The sequence below is a fragment of the Dunckerocampus dactyliophorus genome, chromosome 2 (assembly GCF_027744805.1).
Source record: "Dunckerocampus dactyliophorus isolate RoL2022-P2 chromosome 2, RoL_Ddac_1.1, whole genome shotgun sequence".
Taxonomy (NCBI): Eukaryota; Metazoa; Chordata; class Actinopteri; order Syngnathiformes; family Syngnathidae; genus Dunckerocampus; species Dunckerocampus dactyliophorus.
Window position 1 is genome coordinate 22,053,743 of NC_072820.1, and position 21,037 is coordinate 22,074,779.

Genomic DNA, 21,037 nt, shown 5'->3' on the forward strand with positions numbered 1-21,037 from the left:
ATGAGATTAAGATAGACACACTAGCACATTTTTAGATTACCGCATGACAGTTAAAGTTATTTCATGCAGTAGCACTTTATAAGAAAGGCTTTAAAGCAATTTATTCCTCAAAGTAAATGCACCTATTTCTATAAAATGAAGGTCTTAGACAAATTCACAACCAAATGCTGGTTCAAACATAAATTTATTCAAGAAAAGCTTAGCTGTAAACAGAAGATAGTCTTTTTAAATACCCCACACCTTTAGTGATTTTACACAAAATAAAAATTCTGCCCACAAAAAAATGCAAACTGATAAAACATGCATATATTGCTTTGAAAACTAAAAGTACATGTGCGCAAGACAGCTTGAATCTCCCACTAAAATTAATATTACACATATATTTATATTGCACATTAATAGTCTTTAGGGATGTTAGCAGTAAGCTTTGATTAGTATAATACACATTTTTGAGGATTATTCCCTCCAGGAGAGGAAGTATAGCTTCCCAAGTCCATCGCCACAAACCAGCTCTGAAGGCTTTTCTGGGTTCACCTCAAGCATGAGCACCGGACCACCACACACAAACATTCCCACCTGGATGACAGAAAGCAAAGATAAACGTGTGAAAAGAGGCGAGAAGTGATAGTGTTGATTCAGACTTACTTGTTTCTTGGTGCTTCTGTCCCACAGCTTTATTGTCCTGTCGATGGAGGCGGAGATGATGCTGCTGCTGGTAAGTCTCAGCACGCTGATCCTGTCATGGTGGGCCTAAGCAGAAAAAAACATTACAGAGTGGAAGATTGCAGATTAGTGGTACTTTATAAAGAACCACCAAGTACAAAGAGTATAGGGCTGCAAAAAAATATAATGAAAATTGTGTAATATGAATGCTAGGCCAGTTGATGGCACGACACAATCTACTGTAGTTTCTCTTGGCTGTGAACGTTGATTTGATATCGCAGTAAGGACAAAACACAGCAACAATGTGAGGATTTGGCACCACCTAGCGGTGAGGCTGCAACACATAACATAACTTACTCATGAAGAACTATACAAAGAGGGCAGATTTCTAATAGCGCTCATCCAGGACAATTGAAATCAAAGTAAAAAAGGTTTCTAATGGGAATTGTGGAAAAATGATTAATGTGTGCATGTAAACACCCTGTATGGTGACTTACAGGCTTCCTGGTGCTCCATGAGGACACTTCCGGTGGCTGGTTGAACCACATGTTCCCCTTGACGTCTCCACACACCACAAATTCTAAAAATCAGGCATTAGAGTCATAACACAAAAGAAGAAGCAGCCATTTTCTTATCTGTGTTGGTTTCTTAGCACCTTTGTCCATAGTGACGGCTGTTATCAAGCCTCCTTCTTCCTTCTCTTCCTCCTGGTTTTTGAGGATTATGGTGCTGAAAGATGAACTGAGGCTATTCTCAGGGCCCATGGCAAACTGAAAGCAAGAAAGGACGCTTGACTGGTGACCATGAATACAAACATTGGCGACAAAGTTTATATTAAAGTAGGAGTAAGGCGACACGAGGGTGTGTTACAACTATCGTGGGATCACACTCCTCAGCCTTCCTGGTAAGGTCAAATCAGGGGTTCTGGAGAGGAGGATCCGCCAGATGGAATATCGGTTTCAGGAGGAGCAGCGTGGTTTTCGTCCTGGTCGCGGAACTGTGGACTGACCCTACACTCTAAACAGGGTCCTTGAGGGTGCATGGGAGTTTGCCCAACCAGTCCACATGTGTTTTGTGGAGTTGGAGAAGGCATTTGACCATGTTCCTTGAGGAATCCTGGGGGAGGACTCCAAGTGTATGGGGTACTGGACCACCTAATTAAGTCGGTTCGCTCCCTGTATGACCAATGTCAGAGCTTGATCCGCATTGCAGGCAATAAATTGGTTTCGTTTCCAGTGAGGGTTAGACTAACCACGGGCTGCCCCTTGTCAACAATTCTGTTCATTACTTTTATGGACAGAATTTCTAGGTGCAGCCAGGGCATTGGGGGGGATCCGGTTTGGTGGCTGCAGGATTGGGTCTCTGCTTTTTGCCGATTTTTCTCACTGGATCGGTTCACAGCCTCAGTGTTGTAGGCTAAGAACTAATTTACTGAGTGATTTTATTAAGTAACATATACAAGCAGATTTTAGAATAACTGTTTACATTATGTTTATTGATCGAACTGAGTGCCTTAATATCAGTACAGTATAAATATAACTGTTTGATGATTAACTGAGTGAGTGATTACAAGTTGTTTATACAAATAATGCTTTATTCAACAATTAGCTGAGTAGATGAACAACTGTGTAAGTGTGTCAAATGTTAAACAAATTGTGAGTGCTCACACATAGTGAAGGCCAGTCTGTACCAGTAGCCAGATAAGGGCACAAACAAGTCAGTAACCCTTGAGATAGACTGGGAAGTATGTTATGTTTATGTCCCAAAAGTGTCAACAACTCTGCGACTATGACCTGCTGGCGTCACACAACTTCGTCAAAGAATCCGGTAGAAAATTATTTTTGGAGAGATTGGCGCCATTGGTCTGAGGAAACAATTATAAGAAAGGGAGGGGAGAGTTTGTGACCTTCTCTCATTCAGCTGGAGTGGAGGACCAGGGGACCGGTGGGTGACACGGGGTATGGAGCTCTGGAAAATTAACTATTTCTATCTGATTTATTCTCAATACAATTCTTAAACATAATTTGGTGTGAGTCTTCAAACTTCCTTCTCATAACTGGAGATTAACAAACACATAAGGGGGAGGTGAAACTGGGTTGCGGCGTCTGCAGTGATGCGGACTCATCGGTCCGTTGTGGTGAAGAGGGAGCTAAGCTGAAAGGCAAAGCTCTCAATTTCTCTGAAATTAGTTTTCTCCGTAAGGTGGCTGGGCTCTGCCTTAGAGATAAGGTGAGAAGCACTGTTATCTGGGAGAAACTCTGAGTAGAACCGCTGCTCCTCCGCATTACGAGCCAGATGAGGTGGCTCGGGCATCTGGTCAAGAGGCCTCCCAGACATCTCCTTGATGTCTTCAGGGCACATCTGACTGGTAGGAGGCCTAGGTGAAGACCCAGGACACGTTGGAGATGTCTCTCAACTGGCCTGTGAAGGACTCGGGATCCGCCGGAAAGAGCTGTACAAAGTTGATGGGGAGAGGGAAGTCTGGGCTTCCCTGCTGAAGCTGATGCCCCCATGACCCGACCTCAGATAAGTGGTAGAAGAGGGATGGATGGAAGAATGCAAATCATAGCAACCCCCAGGTGCCACACAAACATGCCCTCCTGTGTCTGTGAGCAGTACAGTGATGATATGATGCCATGACATTCTTGCTTAGCTGTTAGAAAAAGTCCAAAATTCTACAACTGGCAATGTTTGGACCGGGAAAAGAAATGGCACACGTCTCTTGAATAAGGAGCATGAGAAAGGGCGATACCATTACACAGCGTTCGATGTCACAGCTTGTATGTCCACTCACAATGAAGCCGACGTTGATCTGTCCACTCTCCTCGCCCACCAGCCACATGCTTTTTTCATCATTTCGGATCATGCCTAGAACTTCCACACGCTGGTTCCAGCTGCAAGAACACAAACACATGCGCACATGTACACACACAGGTTTAGCGTGAGCTACCTAAATATATACACGTGTGGATGAAATCAAACAAATAAAAACCACCCTGAAAGAGGACGCTGGTTACCTGTGGATCGTCTTTTCCCACCTTGTGTCCTCGTCACTCGTGACATCAAAAAGCAAGCCGGCGTTGGACACGGCAAGGAGAATGGAGCAGTAGGCAAGGTGAGCTACTTGCTCAATCACTATGTACGAGGTCACCTTCACCAGGCTGCAACGCAACAAAAATGGCATCATGTTTTCATTTGGACTTGTTACATCATTGCTAGATTTATAGGTCAGCTTTATCTGATATATTGTATGTGCCACTAAAGGGCATATTTGCAATGTATGTCTTTCTAGTTTGTACTGCACATTACTGCCACCTACAGGACAGGAGTGGAACAGTACCAGTGGAAGACATGATCACTGTTACAATCTCAGTAAGAAAAGTAACTATTGGCGATCCTAGAAGTCGCCAGACGACGCCATTGGCTAATTTGCATATTATTGGCATATGATGTAAAAGATGCTGTCGAAAAAAAGCATAACCGTATAGGAGAGACAAAAAAGTGAGTAAAAACACCTTAATTATGTTTAAAACTACAAATAAACTTGATTCTTAGTTTATTAATTTAAAATTGGCTATCAATTTTTAAAAATAAAATAATTGTAATATTTTATCATCTCGGCCAGCGCCTGTCAAAGTCTAGACAGCATACCCCCGCGACCCTAATGAGGAGAAGTGGCATAGAAAATGGATGGATGGATGGATGGATTTATGAGTGTTAGACCACCTCGACTCATATGAGTGCTTTGAAATTTAAGTCCAACTTGAAGCTGAGCTGACAGTGCACTGATGGCCTGATGGCTTGTACTGCTTTGGGGCGGGGCGGACGCCTCACCAGCACCTGCTGCTGCTTAGTGAGAACACAAACTGCAGATCAATACATACTCTCACTTTTAAGTCCCCAAATTAAAAAAAACTCTCCAACGATGGCAGAAGAAGCCGCTAGATTTGTCGCTGGTCGCTTTGAGAAAATATGGTGCCAAGAGGGATTGGAATGTCAGCAGATTTAGCGACAAAGTCGCCAAGTTGGCAACACTGGTCATGATGTTTCAAATAGTCAGACTATGCTCTGAGTGACATTCTAGGTTGCTTGTGTGTATTTACCTGGCAACACTGTGCTCTTGATTCCACAGCAGCTTCCACACGTCTACACAAAGGTCCATGTAGCTGACAGCGAAGCGGTTGTTCGGCATGGAGCAGATGGCTGTGACGCTGCTGTCTGAGGCCTTGAAATCAACAACAAGACGATGTGAGTTTGATGACAGCATTGTGCAAGGTGTGTCCTCACCTGTTTGTGTCCGACCACTTGGACGTGCTGCCACAACTCTAGCAGGCCTGACTCATAGCCAACTAGCAGCACGCGGTCCGACTGGGAGAAGCACAGAGCGGTGACTGTGCCTCTCATCTTTGGCTGATGCTCTGTACAGGAAGCACAAAGAGCTTAAATGAAAGAATGGTTATTATCAAGAAAACCGTGGAAGTAGCTATATAGCATTTTTAAAATTAAACTCTACTGAGCTGTTTTTGTTGTCATCATTATACAAGTATTTGCCAACACACATTTACAGTAGTTGTACCAAGCACTAAAATGAACAAGAAACTGAAGAAACAAGCGTGGTCAAATATTTTTTTTCCATGATGGTAAATACATAATTTTTAAAAATCATACAAACACTTAAAAAACAAAGATGAAAAAGGAAACAAAATTAAATAATTAGCATAATACGTATAAGTATGCCCATTTGTATTAGGCTGTCAAGTGATTAAAATGTTTAATCAGTTTAATCACAGTGATTGAGATTAATCACAGTGTCAACCTAATCAATCATGATTAATCACCATGTCACACTATGTTACCTTATATTACCTTATCATATTACCTTATCATTTTCCTGTGTATTTAAACTAGCAAAGAGTACATTTGGAATACAGGAAGTGAATCAATGTATTGCAATTGATGTGAAACGGATGGGGGGTAGGATTAATTAAGTTTTGCTACTTCCTACTCCTTTTTAGACATATAGAACTGTGAATTGTACTATGTGATGCATTTCAATGTAACTTGTATGCATGTTCAAAACACATTAATCCATCACCATTATCATTAGTCTGGCATATGCCCATTTTTACTGTATTTTATTGAAAGAAAGATAAATGCACGGGCAGGATTAGACTGTATATAAAATTGTATGTATTAACAGCATCATATTGACTTAAAACTTAAAGTTAGGAGATGGCACAGATGTCTGAAAATCTATTTACTGTACCCAACACTGGTTTAATTATTATCTGAATATTTCAATCAGACTTTATTGGTTATTGTGTGGTTATTATGAACAATGAGGAGTTGCGTTCAAAGACAGCACGTCATTCAAGTTGAATTCACATGTTTTGAGTGCATTTCCGTGCATACAGTACTTAAATGCTGCAAATTGTATTTCCGCATTAAGAACTACAAAGTGAGTGATAAGAATATCCACTTAGAGATTTTCTTTGCATTTCTGCTTATTTAGACCACCCATACACGCATAATGAAAGACGTTGTTATGATGTTCGCAGTGTCCGTTAATGCATCTCGCGGTGTTGTGGAAGTGTTGCTTCAATGAGGAATGGACTACAGACATGTTTGTTTGGTGTTGGAGATACATATACGGTGTTGGAATTGCACTGCTGTTGATGTGTTCTGGTAGGAATAAAGCTATAAAAAGCGTGTGTGACTCCGAGGGGAGCTACACTGCGCTGCAGTCTGTCGTCATAACAGAGAGCCGTGGCTTGCCATGACGCATTTGCATTAATTACGCAAAAAAATTCAACGTAATTAATGAAATATATTAGTTACTGCCATTAACATGTTATTTTTGACAGCCCTAACATACTGTATATATACATATATATTAATAGCGAAAAGCTAAACGATAGCATACGTCTTAAAAACTATTTGCCTAACAGTGGTCTTTTGAATAGTAGAAGAGCATTTGAATTATACTTTGTTACTATGAGCAAAGAGGGTCTGCGTTCAAAGACACTAATTTAAGTTGAATACACATTTTTAATGGATTTTCTTAGATTTCCGAACATACGTCAATGTTGATAAGAATATCCACTTTGTCTTCGTCTTTCTGTTTAGACCACATATACACACATAGTAAAGATGTTGTTGTGATGTTCGGAGTTTGTAGAGTCAGTGAATATACCTCACGATAGTGTGGATGTTTTGTTCTGAGGATGGACGGAGAGACGTGTTTGCGAGTTGGAGATACATATATGGTGTCGGAATTGCACTGCAGGTGAGAATAAAGTTATAAAAGAGCGTCAGACTTTGAGTGAGACTTTGTGAGTAAGCTACACTGTGCCTCGGTCTGCTGTAATAACAGAGGCATGGCTTGCCATAATGTGCATGCATTCATTACACAAAAAATGTCAATGTAATTAGTAAGTTACCACCGTCAACATGTTACTTTTGACAGCCCTAAAAAGTAGACTAACAATAAAATACAGTTTATTAATACAATTTATTTAATGAAAAATAAATGTTAAAGCTGCGAGCAGCATTAAACGGGCTGTCGCACCCTCACGCAACTTGGGCTTCATGTGAGTCGGCGGGCACGCAGACACAGGATTTGATGCCAGTATCCAGTGTTTGAAAGAAATCGGGGCATCATGAGCAGAATTTTAACATGCATGTTTATCTAGTAGGGGGCACCATCTGGGTCGATGTATACACACCGTCACGGACTTGAGGATGACCAAACCCGCCATAAAAATTTCAGGCCGATCTGACTATGTGAAAGGGAGTTCCGAATTCAGAAACGTAGCCGCCATGCCATATTCACCGCGTGTGCTTTACATGCATATGGTTCACAATTTAAGCGCATCAGTCTGTCAGTCATACTTTCTATTGAATTTGGTGTCTTATTATATGGACCAGTAATGATGAAGCTCTGACCTTGTGGAGCACAGTTCTTAACGTTTACAGTTTTGTTCAAAAGTTCAAAGAAAGGTTAGAATGAAATGATCAAAGTTTGTCAGCATGCCCTTCTCACATCTTATGGATCAGCCTAAAATGCTTTGCAATTTAACATCGGACATCTGTCTAGTGTCCGTTGATTGTCATTTGGGCTCATTTAGTCAAAGCCGTTAGGACTAGTTCGTCGAAATACAACCCCTGGTTTTCGCCCCAAAATCACCGCCACAGACCAAAATGGCTGACTTCCTGGTTGTTTGGGAATATGGGTATTTGAGACTTTTTTGTGCATCCTGTCATGATTGATGTCTCCACCAATTCGTAACGATCCATGAAACTGGTGGCAGGGGCAATTTTTTAAAATTGTTTTTATTTAAAGGGGGCGATACTGAGTGAGTTTCGAGAGTTTGTGTTTGGGACCTAGGAAATATAAAATTTTTTGCCAGAACTGACACGCTTGAAAATTTTGGTGAGTTTTCATGCATGTTAAGGCCCTAAAAAATGGGAGGAAAGATGCGTAATAATAATAATAATAATAATAATAATAAACATAGCAGTTTCAATAGGACTGCTTGGTGCTCGGGCTCATGTGTGGGTTCATGCGAGTCAGCGGGCACACGGACGCAGGTCACTACGCCAGTATCCCAGGTTTGCCTTGGGGTGTCTCAAGCAGACTTTGAATGCATGCATAATATTTATCCAGCACGGGGCACCACCTGCGTCAATGTATGCACTCAGTCACAGACTGAAGGATGACCTAACCCGCCATAAATACTTTGGGACGATTTGACTATGTGGAAGGGAGTTATGACAGTTATCATTTTCGCCAAGGTGGCCAAGTCCTGTCCGAAGCCCCAGCCCACCATCAAAAAATTTGGAACGATCGGACCATGTAGAAGTTAGTTACACACTTCTACCAGTTGGTGGGGTTAAGTCACTGTTGCTGTAGTACAATGCTGATGGGATATGTCATACAACTTCATGTTAAAAAATCTGAAATATCCCTTTAATTTATAATATTGATTAAAAACATATCTTTGAGCCACACATTTGTTCTTTAAAAGATTCAAATAAGTTGTAAAAAGGCAATACTGGAGCATGCAATAGTTAAAAAATGAAAAACTGAATGAAATTTTTATTTCTTACCAGTTTCCCATGTCCAGCTTCGTAAGGAGCGGTCTTCAGAAACGGTAAGGAACTGTGGGGTGCTCTCCTCCTGAACTATGCTGCGAACTGCACCGCTGTGACCCTGGAAGGTGCTAAAGTGTTCCATCTATCTCCGCCGCATAGGAAGAGAAGTACAAGACAAGCTGTCATTGGACGTATTGGACAGTCAGTTTACACAAATAATGTCAGACCTGTAAGGGTTTCCAGAAATGCGCTGTTCCATCCTGGGATGTAGTGAGAACAGTGAGATCCTCTACATCCATTTCTTTGTTTTTGTCTGGAATTTGTCAAGAATAAATTAATTATATAAAAAAGATGGCCATTGGTTTTAGCTGGAGGGTTACCTTTGCTCGTGACGACATAACAGCTGTGGATGCGTCCCTTGTGGGCCGGAATGTGACAGACTTCCACGTTTGTCTCCCACTTCCACACATGCAGTTTGCCGTCTGCACAGCCGGCCGCCACATACGCCCCCTGCTCGCGGACGGAGGACAGCCAGTCAGAGTCAGGAAGGAACACTGCTCTTGGGTCATGTGTGACGGCGTCTCACCTGACAGCAGACAGAGGTGAGCGGACTCTTCCAGGTGATTTCTCGCAGGCTCTGACCGGCCTCCACATCCCATAAACAAAGTCTGCAATCACTGGATGAGCTTATCTGGAAACACACAGCAGATGGGTTGGACTTGGAGTGGAGAGAATTTTATTCGGAATCTACTGTCGCTCGGATATGCTGGTGGAACAGGCGTGCCACAATTAAAATTGGACTGGCACAAATAGATTTAGCACTTACCTATTTGCCCTAATTCACAGACACATTATAAATAGAACTGTCCGTCAATGTAGGTTGTTGTCACTTCTCAGTAGAGTTGGTGGCAGTTTGCATCATAACTCTTAACACACCTCATATGCACCTGGTTGCCATAGAAGATGACGACATAGTAGCACGAAGCATCAGTGTTGCTAGCTTTGCGACTTTGTCGCGATATTTAGTATGAGTATTCCGATCCCTCTTGAAACTCTTTTTTTTTTACCCCAACAATTAAAAAGAAGCGACAAAACCGGAAAAGTTCATTTGTATTTCTTAACGTATGTGGTTTTTTTTTTAACTAACTTTTTGTCTCCCACAACGTTATCTTCACTTCTGCAGTGTCCATTACAATTACATGCCCATGCATCATGGTATTGTTCTGGACTCATCCAAACTACAGTAATCCCTTGTACATTGCTGTTAAATTGGTTTCTGTAATAAGTGAATTTCCACCAACTAGGATTCCTTGTTTATAAATTGAGTATTTTTGTAGTTATGGCATACCTGTTTACGATCTTCTAAATACATTTAAAATTATTAGGGCCCTCTAGACATATATCACACCCATATAGTCACCTTTACATTGGTATTACCAAATTTAGTATATATAATCAGAGAAAAAAAAAGTCGTTTAAGGCATAAATAAAACTTGTGCTTGTGTGTGTCGCAGTAAATGTGTTCCAGCGCTAGTAGGGGAGCAGAATGGGTGGCGAACAGGAAGAGACTTCAGGGGTTCAGAGTTCAGTTTTATTTAGCAGCTGCTGCAGGTTGTGGAGTTTAGTTTTGTGGTGGTGATGATGATGAGTATTATTATAGAATTGCTATTGTGACTGCGACCAGTCCAGGGTGTACCCACCTTTCGCCCAAAGTCAACTGGGATAGGCGCCAGCATACCTCCGCGACCCAAATTAGGATAAACAGCATGGAAATGGATGGATGGACTATTGTGACTGTTGAGTTAATTAAAAAATGCAACAAAAGCATGTTGCTCTGGTGATCAAGTCTGGTGTAATTACAATTACTGACATGTAGTAATCAATGTAGAATACTAGAGTTCAATTAAGAGTACATTTCAGTTCAATTTAAATAAGTCTTCTTAATGGCTTATATTTTTATTTTAGTTTGTTTAGCCATTTTTATGCTTAAAAATGCTTAATTTTGGCAAAAATGCGTACAATTTGCTTAAATATGCATTTATAACTAGGCTGTATACAACCACAAAACAGCATTACCGTAAAGCACCGTGTATAAACCGCACCCCCATTTTCAGGCTCATGGCGGGGAAAAAATTTTTTTAGTTCAGAAATGCTTGCCCTCCATCTCAAATCAACATGCGTAAAGGTACTAAGCACAGATTAATAATAATAATAATAATAATAATAATAATAATAATAGTAATAATAATAATGATAAGCACAGATTAATAATAATAATAATAATAATAATAATAATAATAAAGACATTTGCAATTTTCAGAGATGTTTTGATATCTTATCTTTCACTACTTGTCTTTTTCTTTATTATTATTTTATTGCATTGCTTCAGTGTGAATTTGAATAAACTCCAACGTTGTATTGTATTTTACATTGGAAGCTTAGGTTAGCTTCAGTGTATATAGAGATCGTTTCACTGTGTGAAAATACAGACAGCCGTCAGATAAGTTAGTTGCATACACAAGCATTTTCAGCAACTGTACAGCCGAGGGCACTAAAGTCAAAGCAACTGTCTGACCCACAGACGGCTATTGTAAAATGGGCTTCTCGTCAATTTCTGCATCTGGTCACAGACTTGTCATCGTGTATAAACCGCACCCCGATTTTTTGCTTCTTACCAGTGGAAAAAAAGTGTGGTTTATACACGGTGATTTACAGTAATTAATATATGTTTGACAAAACTTCCACATCAACTCGCTTCCTGAAACCCTTGGTTACATTGGCCTGAGACTGAAACTTTTTATCCGCTCCTTCTTGGCTGGTACTTTCCAACTGTTGGTGTTCGTGTCTATTTCTTCTGGTCTGTGAAGTGGGCATCAAAACTAGGAATCGGAATTTTAAAAAATCTGAACGATCCCAGGAGATTTGGAATGTTAGTCCCGGTTCCCATCGATGCTGAAAACTCAATGCCCAACCCTAGTTATAGATGACCAACAAAAATGGTATAACAGCTAATAATACAGTATATCTCATGAATAACTAAACTTGGTTCTCTACTTACGAACATCCGACTTGCGAACATTCGGAGATACGAACGCCAGCTGACTGGTCTATATTTTCATGTATTTTGCCTTGTAGTAACTCCATATTTATACTGCTACATGCTTGACCAGCAGAGGGCACTGTGACACTGCTAATGGGACCAACAGGTAGAGGAAGACGGTGGGGAGAGAGTGTAAAGGAGAAATGGAAAGCTAAATTGTAGCTGTACAATGCAACCCGGACAGAGCGTGTGATTAAAGTTTATGAAGAGTTAATAGGCCTGCTTAATTCTACACCACCCACAGAACACTACCTCTTTTAGAAGAGTCTAACGACGACGACGATTTGTCCTTTTTTCAATAACTCCTCCGCCTCCACCGCCACCAACGACGTATGCTCGACCACTCCTCTTGAAAGGTAAATAACATTTATCATTATGTATTATTATATCATTTTTATTATTATTGTTTTTTTTCATTAATTATCCTTGTTTAATATTACTACTACATCCAAACTCATATTTACATACATACGCATATACTGTATATGTATACACATACATGTAGTACCTATATCATTGGTAATATTACCTTTTGTTCGACTTACGAACAAATCGACTTGCGAACAGTCGTCTGGAACCAATTGTGTTCGTAAGTTGGGGACCTAGTGTAATTTGTTTTATTTTTAGATGATAAACAGCTGCAATAAAAAACAAGTTGTGGACTAAAAATGTCCCAGGGGCCACACACATTAGACACCCCTGTCTAAAGCCAATTGCAGAAATTACATGAAAAAACAAGTTTGGTTGCCCACCACACAGTCTGGAGTCCAAACACAGCCAGTGATCCAGTCCCGATGGAAGGCAGGGAGGACCTTGGAAACAACAGGAGGTGACGAAGTCATGTCTGACACTATCAGAACCTGTAAAACAGATAAATACACACAATTTCAACTATGGCTTCAACTCATATTGAACTTTTGGACATATTTGAAACACAAAAATGCCTGACACCTGGAAATAGTAGTATAGTAATCCCTCAACTATTGCTCTTAACTTCCAGACCCGACAGTAATAAGTGAATCTCCGCAAAGTATTTGTATTTTAGCACATTTTGCCATTTTTATGCTTGAAAATGCTTAATTTAGGCAAATAATACGCAGCATTACCTTAAATATGCATATGGTCTGACTAATAATAATTAAGTTAAAAGGTTTTTGGCTTCTTTCTTTGCCCTTCTTTCCCACTCCATTTGAAACACTTAAGAAAAAATAAATTGGAGCCTAATTAGTTAGCTCGGGAGCTTGATATATGCTAAGAGCGGTCTGCAGTGATCCTGTAGCCTGCACAATGTGGTGTAAACAAAAAATAATCGGAGTGTAAAGGTGACCATAGGGGTGTTATTTAATGTCTACAGGGCTCGAACAATGGTAAAAAACGCATTTAGAAAGTCATAAACAGGTTTTCTATGTTCTCTACAAAAATATTCTATTTATTAATATACACAGAAATTCACTAATCGTTGCAGGATCTGGAACCAATTAACTGCGATGAATGAGTCACGACTGTATGCCATATTCAACCACGAAAAAGAATGATTAATTATTAATTAATATATTTTGGAAAACCGTGAGTGTGAAACCGTGAAATTCGAACCACACAGTGGCGAGGGATGACTGTAAATGATGGACTATCACGTGGCTGTAAATTCTGCATGATGTATTTTATGTTTGCACGTTAATTCATAAACGTGTTGCTTCGTTTAGAAATCCTGCTTTGAGACTTGTACCAACTTTGCCTTTTTTGCAGTACAGGAGACCCCCCTTGGCTAATAAACCATTAACATTTACTCTTAATACATTTTAAATCAAGTTCCTTTTTCACTTTTACTTTAGTAGATTATTAGATCTGTACTTTTAATTGACTTTCCTTTCACTTCTACTTGAGTATATTATCTTAGTTTCTACGAAATTTGTTTTGTTTCCCCAACCAAACATGAACTTGTGATGTTCTTACTTTGTCTTTTCCACCAGAGAGTAGCTGTCCACCATCGGGGCTAAAGGCCAAACAGGTGATGCCCCTGCTGTGGCCCTTGAGCAAGGCAGATGGCTCCATATCGGGGAAAGGCTCGTCTGTCAGCTGGCTCAGCAGCCACAGGACAATAGTGCAGTCATCTACTCAGCACACAGTCACATTAAGTCATCTCGGTCTGGACAAATGCAAGTCCTGTTTGGCGTCTTCTTACCCGAAGCTGTCGCCAGGTAAGTGGAGCTATGCGCGAGAGCCCGAACCATGCCCAACTGCGCGGCAAACAGTGTCGTCATCTCCATGCCGGTCAGCTCCCCATGCTCCCCAAAAGTTTTCTTCCACAACCGCACGTGCTTGTCATGGCCCGTGGACAGCAGCAGCTCGGGGGACGACTGTGAGGTGTCCACGGAGACCCACAGCAAGGATGGGACGGTCAAGTGGAAAAGTTCGGCATTCCAAATCATTTCACCTGGGAGATGATGGTAAGATAGCCAAGCTAAGGCAATGCTCAGTGTGTACTGACAGACTTATGTCCAGTTTTTTTTTTGTTTTTTTAAATCAAATATTGATTCTCCTCCATCCATACCAATCGAAACAATAGCACTCACTCAGGAATATTACACTGTTCTTCTACTGTATTCTATGTTTTAAAAGCAATTGTGTCAACCCACCAGAGCTGATGCAGAAGAGTTTGAAGCCGTCGCCATGGTAACCCACAGCAACATAGTCCCCGTTGACAGCCGCGCACAGAGCGCCGGGCTCCGTGGAGGTGCCGGACTTGCTTTTCTTGTACGGAGGCTCCTTTTCACACTGGATGAAGACAATGCAATGATGTCACAGGTTTTATTTATGTGAACGTACCTGTAATTGACAGTTTCTACACAGTACATACTCAAATGTTATGTTCTACAAATGTTTTATGTAAAGCATCAACTCTGGTGTTTAATGTCATAGTATTTTTCACTTAAATAGATGTCAGGTGCCACAATAGTGTACACTAGGTCCCCAACTTACGAACATCCGACTAGCGAACACTCGCGGATACGAACACAAGCCGACTGGTCTATATTTTATTTTATTTTGCCTTGTAGTCGCTCAATCAGTATTTTTACTGCTACTGTACATGCTTGACCAGTAGAGGGCACTGTGACACTGCTAATGCAGCCTTAGAGCTAATGAGACCAACAAAGGAAGAGTTAGGCTGGGGAGATAAAGCTAAATGGAAAGCTAAATTGTACAACCCGGACAGAGGTTGTGATTAAAGTTTATGAAGAGTTAATAGGCCTGCTTAATTCTACACCACCCACAGAACACTACCTCTTTTAGAAGAGTCTAACGATGACTTGTCCTTTTTTTCAATATCTCCTCCTCCTCTACCACAACAACGTATGCTCGACCACTCCTCTTCAAAGGTAAATAACATTTATCATTACATATTATTATATCATTTTTATTATTGTTTTTTCATTCATTATCTTCGTTTAATATTACTACTGCATTCAAACTCATATTTACATACATATGCATATACTGTATATGTATACACGTACATGTAGTACCTATATAATTGGTAATATTACCTTTTCCCCTACTTAAGAACAATTCGACATAAGAATGGTCGTCTGGAACCAATTGTGTTCGTTAGTTGGGGACTTAGTGTATTAGCTTTGTTACTGAAATTTAGACAGTTCAAAATAAATGTATGCCTGTGTATGCGTGAGCTGAGTTCGTCATCAAAAGGCACTATTGTGAACTTTACTTTTTACAGTATATATACACTGTTCCTCTGCACCTGTCAAACGTAATAAATGTCATGTATATCACAACAATGTAACATTAAGGATTGGGACAGGAGGACACAAACATTGCAACACTAACAGAGCTATGTGAGCTACAGCACTGTTAGCCTACTCGCCAAAAAAAGTGATCAAAATTACAACTCCAATGTCTGTGGAGGACTGACTGAGCTCCAGGATGCATTTTAAGATGTGTTGCAAAGACTACTTTTCTACAATGTGGAGGGCATGTACACAAGGAGAGCTTCATGTCCATAATAGTAATAAGGAAGGATTTCCTTTAGGACGTCATAAAAAGCCGCAACCTCAAAAGTGAGTGTCAGGGTCTAGGGACACATATTACTGTTAGAACATTATTCATGAGACTTTTGCGTAATAGGGAATTTTTTAAATGGCAATATTATACCTCTATAACAGGGGTGTTCAAAGGGCCGCATACTGAAAAGTCAAAGGATGAAGGAGCCGCTGTGACATTTGTGTATATTTTGTTTATAATTTGAAAAAGGGCTAAACAAAACGATGGATGGTGGGCTGTAGTTTGGAAACCCCCGCTCTAGAATGACTTACATGTGCTAACTTTTGTCAAATGTATGCGTTTAATGTATGCGTGTAACAATGTGTTCCGTAATTAATATAAATGTGTCTTACTTGGTCCCTTTTTACGGCGGCCACTGAGCGTCCAAGTCCACCTGACCACAGCTGCAGCTGTTTAACAACAAAAACGTAACTCATCTTGTGTCTTTGCCAGATAACTAAAGTTGTGCCCGCGTTACTTGCCCACCATGTGATCGGAGCCAGCGGTCAGCAGCAAGCGGCCCTCATCCAGGAAGGTGACGGCGTCTGTGGCGCCGACATGAGCCTGGAAGCATCCCACACACCAGAAGGGGTCCACAGACCACACACGCACATCGCCAGACACCGAGCCGGAGCAGAGCATGGCGGTGGATGGTGAGAAGGAGAGGCTGCGCACTGAGTGGCGGTGGCCGTGCAGCAACTGTTGGAACAGAATATAAAAATCGATCCAGCAGTTTGGTAACTACTGTGTTGGCTAGTTAGTTAGCATGATTACAGCACTTTGTAGACAACTGGTCACATTTTGGTGAGGATCTGGATAACAGGTGTTTATATACACATGTTTTAGTCATAAGAGTTTGCCCTCACCCCAGAATGAAAATGGTACACTCATGTCTGCCTCAGTTTTAGTTAACAGTTTAGTGGAAACATTAGCTCCACCTATAGGACTGGAGTCAACTTCCGCTCATCAATGTTTGTTTCTTGTTCCATTTCCCGTTGTATTTTTTTTATGAGTCACATGGACATCTTTACATCCAACCCTGGCCTTCGTGGAGGCCTGAGTGCCACACTAAGTCTCTAATTATGAATAGATGCAAAACTGATTTTGATTGTTTCTGTACCAGTGACAATAACATTCTATTCTATTCTGAAATACATCAAAGGTCATTGTATCTTACCGTCTGGGTGTCATCCTGGAGCCAGTTCCACACGACGACTTTGCCATCCCAGCGGCCGGCAGCTACCAAGCGGTCCTCGGGGTCAAAGGTCACACAGTTCAAAGGGCTGCTGCTGGGAAGAGCTGCTACCTCGTAACCTGTTGTTGAAGACCACACCTGAATAGTGGGAAAGATCTTTGTTAATCAATGATATCATTTACTAGCAATGTTCAGTGTCTCATACAGAACTGCAATCTACAATCAAACTTGTCTATAGCGGCCACTAGAGGGAGTCTGCAAAAGTGGCCGCTATAGACAGGTGGTCTCTATAGACAGGTTGAATGTTGACCAGTAGAGGGGGAAAAAAAGAAAAAAAAAAAGGGGGGGGGGGGGAAATTAATAATAATGTTGACCAGTAGAGGGCACTGCGGACTGCGGATAAAAGTTGTACAGCACTACTCGGCTTGTTATTATCATGGTTCATGGTTTTAATCCTGAACATGCATGAGTCAAACAGTAGCACATCACATAGTACAATTCACAATTTTGCATGTCCAAAAAGGAGTAGGAAGAAGCAAAGCTTATTTAATCCTACCCCTCATCAGTTTCACATCAGTTGCAATACATTTATTCACCTCTTATTCTTCCAAGTGTACTTTGTAGGTCTACATGACAATGTAGTGCAATCATAGCCAAGGTTTTTACTTACTAAAAGGAAGCTAGAGGCTTAATAATAACTGATAGAATATATCCACGACCCACAGAACAAAGCTGTGCTAGTAATGTCTTACGCTTGTTTTTTATATTTTACTTTTTATACGGCAGTGTCATTACAGCTTTAGTTCATCAGGAAGTGACGGGAAGTGATGGTGGGCGTCCCGAGCAGGAGAGCTAGGCTCAGTGCGAGCTGTGAGTTTCGAGAGAGTTGGGAAGTGTGTTTATGTTGGCGTGGATGTAAAGTCCTGCAGTGTTCTCCGCTGTTAATAAAGCCATTAAAGTGCATCGGCGACGTGAGTCTCTCCTTCCCCACAACAAGCGGCATTACAGTATTGACCAGTGCACACCAGGGAATAAACGGTGTCATTTCTTACAGGCATTGGCTGGACAGCTATGTAGTGGGGCTTGTTTAACCTTTGCCTTGTGGGCAAGCAGGAAGGAGAGACAATGCTGAGAGATGTGTGTGTGTTCTGAGCTGCTGTCTGTTGGCCGCGTTCAATAAATAAAGTTGGCAGAAGCAACAGGAGAAATTTCCTTCTTTGCTTCGGAGCTGAATAACACTGACAAGTTAACGGACTAGTAGCGAACGGAAAAGAAGACGGCTTTGTTTGTGTCGAATACAGAAGATGAGGACTTTGATGGATTTTTGGATGAGGATTGATGAAAAATAACGTGAGTACATTCTAAAATACTTCAATTAAGTACAACCGAACTCAGTTTTGCTCCCGCTGCCGCATGCATGCTAGCGTATGTTTATTTTTTTTATTGTAGCATCGCTGGGAGCACGTCCTGTTCCCAGCCTAATTTGCGGTAATGTTTTGGTGCAAATGCTCTTAAAGTTACATGTTTGACCAGGAAATAGCAAGCTCAAAAGAAGACGGCTTTTTTATGTGGAACAACTGACAGTTTGTGTGGATCTTGTGAATGATTGTGACCGAGCTAGGACTCAGTAATTAAAGTCTACACAAGACGGCTTCATTGATTTAAAAGCGCAACTTTTTCGTGCTTGAAGCTTCTACTTGAGTTGGTAATTTGGCCGCTATATGCAGTCAGATATTGACCAAGGGAGACAAAATGGGTGGCCGCTGGCCGCGTTGGACAGGTGACTGCTATACACAGGGTCTATAACATGTAAATTTGCTGCGGGGGATTTTTCAGTGGCTGCTATAGGCAGGTGGCCGCTAAGACAGGTTTGACTGTATTTGTAGTGGTGGTTCAGGGGGGTGATGTAAACTTCATCACTAATGATTTGGATAACACAATTAGTGGTCTGCTAATTAATGACATTAGTGACCATCTTCCAGTGTTACAATTTACAATGAAAACTATAAAAAGAGGGAAATGAAAGTCAAATGGACTTTCCAATAATTACGCAGAGGACAGCATCAACGCTTTTAAGAAAGATCTGGAACAACAAAGATCTGTGAGTGTATATAGTACAAATGATGTGGATGAAGCATATGATGCTCCCATGTTGAAGCTCTACAATAAGAAATGTCCCTGGAGAGAAATGTCCAATAAGCAAAATAATAATCAGCCATGGCTAACAAAAGGTTTGCAAAATGCCTATAAGAAGAAAAACACATTATACAGGAGATTTATAATGCAACATACCAACAAAGAAAAAAGTAATATATAAATTACTAGAAAAGACAGAGGAGAAATATGTCCTCAGAGAAAAATTAAACTTGACATTTATACATGAGAACAACACTAAAAATCTTCAGCATTTCAGTATGTGGAATCAAATTATGGAACGGATTGAGCAGAGCACTAACAAGAGCAATTTTAAGAAACAACACAAGCAGTTGATGTTTGCAAAGTACAAGGAAGAAGAGTCCTGAAACACTGTGTACATGCAATGCTACAGTATGTCTAAATAATACTACACTCACTACTAACTCTTCATTGTCAATGCTATGTCTAATCACTACAACACTCATTTACTCTTCATTCCTTTGTGAGTACATAGTCTATACTCACTTATTAACCAACTATGTTCATTTCTGTCTATTTTATTTGTCAGTGCTTTGCCTAATCACTACAACACTTATTAAGTCTTTATGCTTGTGAGTTTATTATCAGTACCCACCATTATCCAACTATGTTCTGTTATGTGTACAGTCAAACCTGTCTATAGCGGCCACTAAAGGGAAACGGCAAAAGCGGCCGCTATAGACAGGTGGCCGCTATAGATAGGTTGGCGGCCATTTTGAATTTGTGCGCACACATATTAACATGTATTCTCAAAAAGACTGGAGCAAAACCAAAAGACCTAAGGGAAAACGCTCTGTTGACACATAAACAGGTAGGTAAATCTAGGTAACAGCTCCGGTGAGGAAACTAGTAATACAGTATCAATAACAACAAGGCCAGTAACATTAACATTAACAAATGTTAATTGACTGCAGCTGCGCGGCCACCAGGCATAAAGCGGCTGCCTCTTCCTCCCCGGAGAAGGCACAGCCCGCCAAATAAGAGCGCAGGACAGGGGACGCTTGCTCCTGTCCTGCAGAACGTCACAAATTTCCATCGTTGATTTTTTTTAAAACACGATTTTAAAAGCAAGAAATAAAAATTTTAGTGAACGAGCCCGGGGATATATGTACAGGATACGTGTGAAGCAGTCATGATTGGGTGTGTGCGTGAACAATTGAGTGCGGAGGAGGTGCGAAGATCGTCGTAAACTAACAATACCATCGCTCCTTTCTTATTGAATGGGCTTCTAATCTCTAATTAGTCGGCAATTAAGTGATATTTTAGATGTTTTATTCAGGTGTTTTGGCTATTTTAGAATCTATTCACGGCATTGCAAAGTGGGAAGATTACCGTTTTGGCCGTCATTGAATCTTTTCAGGGCGGCATTGCAAAGTAAGAAGACGGCTTTTTTATGTCGAACTAGGACTCAGTAATTAAAGTCTACACACGACGGCTTCATTGCTTTAAAAAACCGAAATTTGTCAGTGGCCGCTATAGGCAGGTGGCCGTTCTATACAGGTGGCCGCTAAGACAGGTTTGACTGTATTTTATTATGATTATTATGACTGTCATATGAAGAAGTTATGGTGACAAGAACTACTATTTTACCACATTATTACATTACCATACTATTTTCCTAAGTATTTTAAACCAGCAAGATTGCATTTGGATTACATAAAGTGAACAAATGTATTGCACTTGATGTAAAACGGATGGGGGGTAGGATTAAATAAGCTTTGCTTCTTCCTACTCTTTTTGGACATGTGGAACTT

At 40.8% G+C, this 21,037-nt stretch overlaps 1 protein-coding gene across 5 annotated transcripts in view; it reads right to left on the reverse strand.

Annotated features, from left to right (window-relative positions):
- Window positions 1-172: 172 nt before the first annotated feature.
- The window catches only part of tep1 (telomerase-associated protein 1), a 47,325-nt gene continuing 26,460 nt past the window's right edge, over window positions 173-21,037 (reverse strand). For 4 of the 5 annotated variants that reach the window (XM_054767616.1, XM_054767615.1, XM_054767618.1 and 1 more), the window contains exons 37-55: window positions 17,091-17,246; window positions 16,400-16,612; window positions 16,267-16,323; window positions 14,494-14,632; window positions 14,040-14,291; window positions 13,811-13,968; window positions 12,610-12,717; window positions 9,344-9,448; window positions 9,138-9,267; window positions 8,985-9,070; window positions 8,773-8,899; window positions 4,951-5,102; window positions 4,767-4,888; window positions 3,681-3,824; window positions 3,458-3,557; window positions 1,319-1,433; window positions 1,161-1,243; window positions 646-750; window positions 173-576 (exon numbers count right to left, since the gene is read on the reverse strand). In XM_054767616.1, coding sequence (XP_054623591.1) covers window positions 457-576; window positions 646-750; window positions 1,161-1,243; window positions 1,319-1,433; window positions 3,458-3,557; window positions 3,681-3,824; window positions 4,767-4,888; window positions 4,951-5,102; window positions 8,773-8,899; window positions 8,985-9,070; window positions 9,138-9,267; window positions 9,344-9,448; window positions 12,610-12,717; window positions 13,811-13,968; window positions 14,040-14,291; window positions 14,494-14,632; window positions 16,267-16,323; window positions 16,400-16,612; window positions 17,091-17,246 — 2,472 coding nt within the window. In that variant the 3' untranslated portion in view covers window positions 173-456. The remainder of the gene's footprint in view (window positions 577-645; window positions 751-1,160; window positions 1,244-1,318; window positions 1,434-3,457; window positions 3,558-3,680; window positions 3,825-4,766; window positions 4,889-4,950; window positions 5,103-8,772; window positions 8,900-8,984; window positions 9,071-9,137; window positions 9,268-9,343; window positions 9,449-12,609; window positions 12,718-13,810; window positions 13,969-14,039; window positions 14,292-14,493; window positions 14,633-16,266; window positions 16,324-16,399; window positions 16,613-17,090; window positions 17,247-21,037) is intronic. The other variant, XM_054767619.1, reaches the window with a different exon arrangement.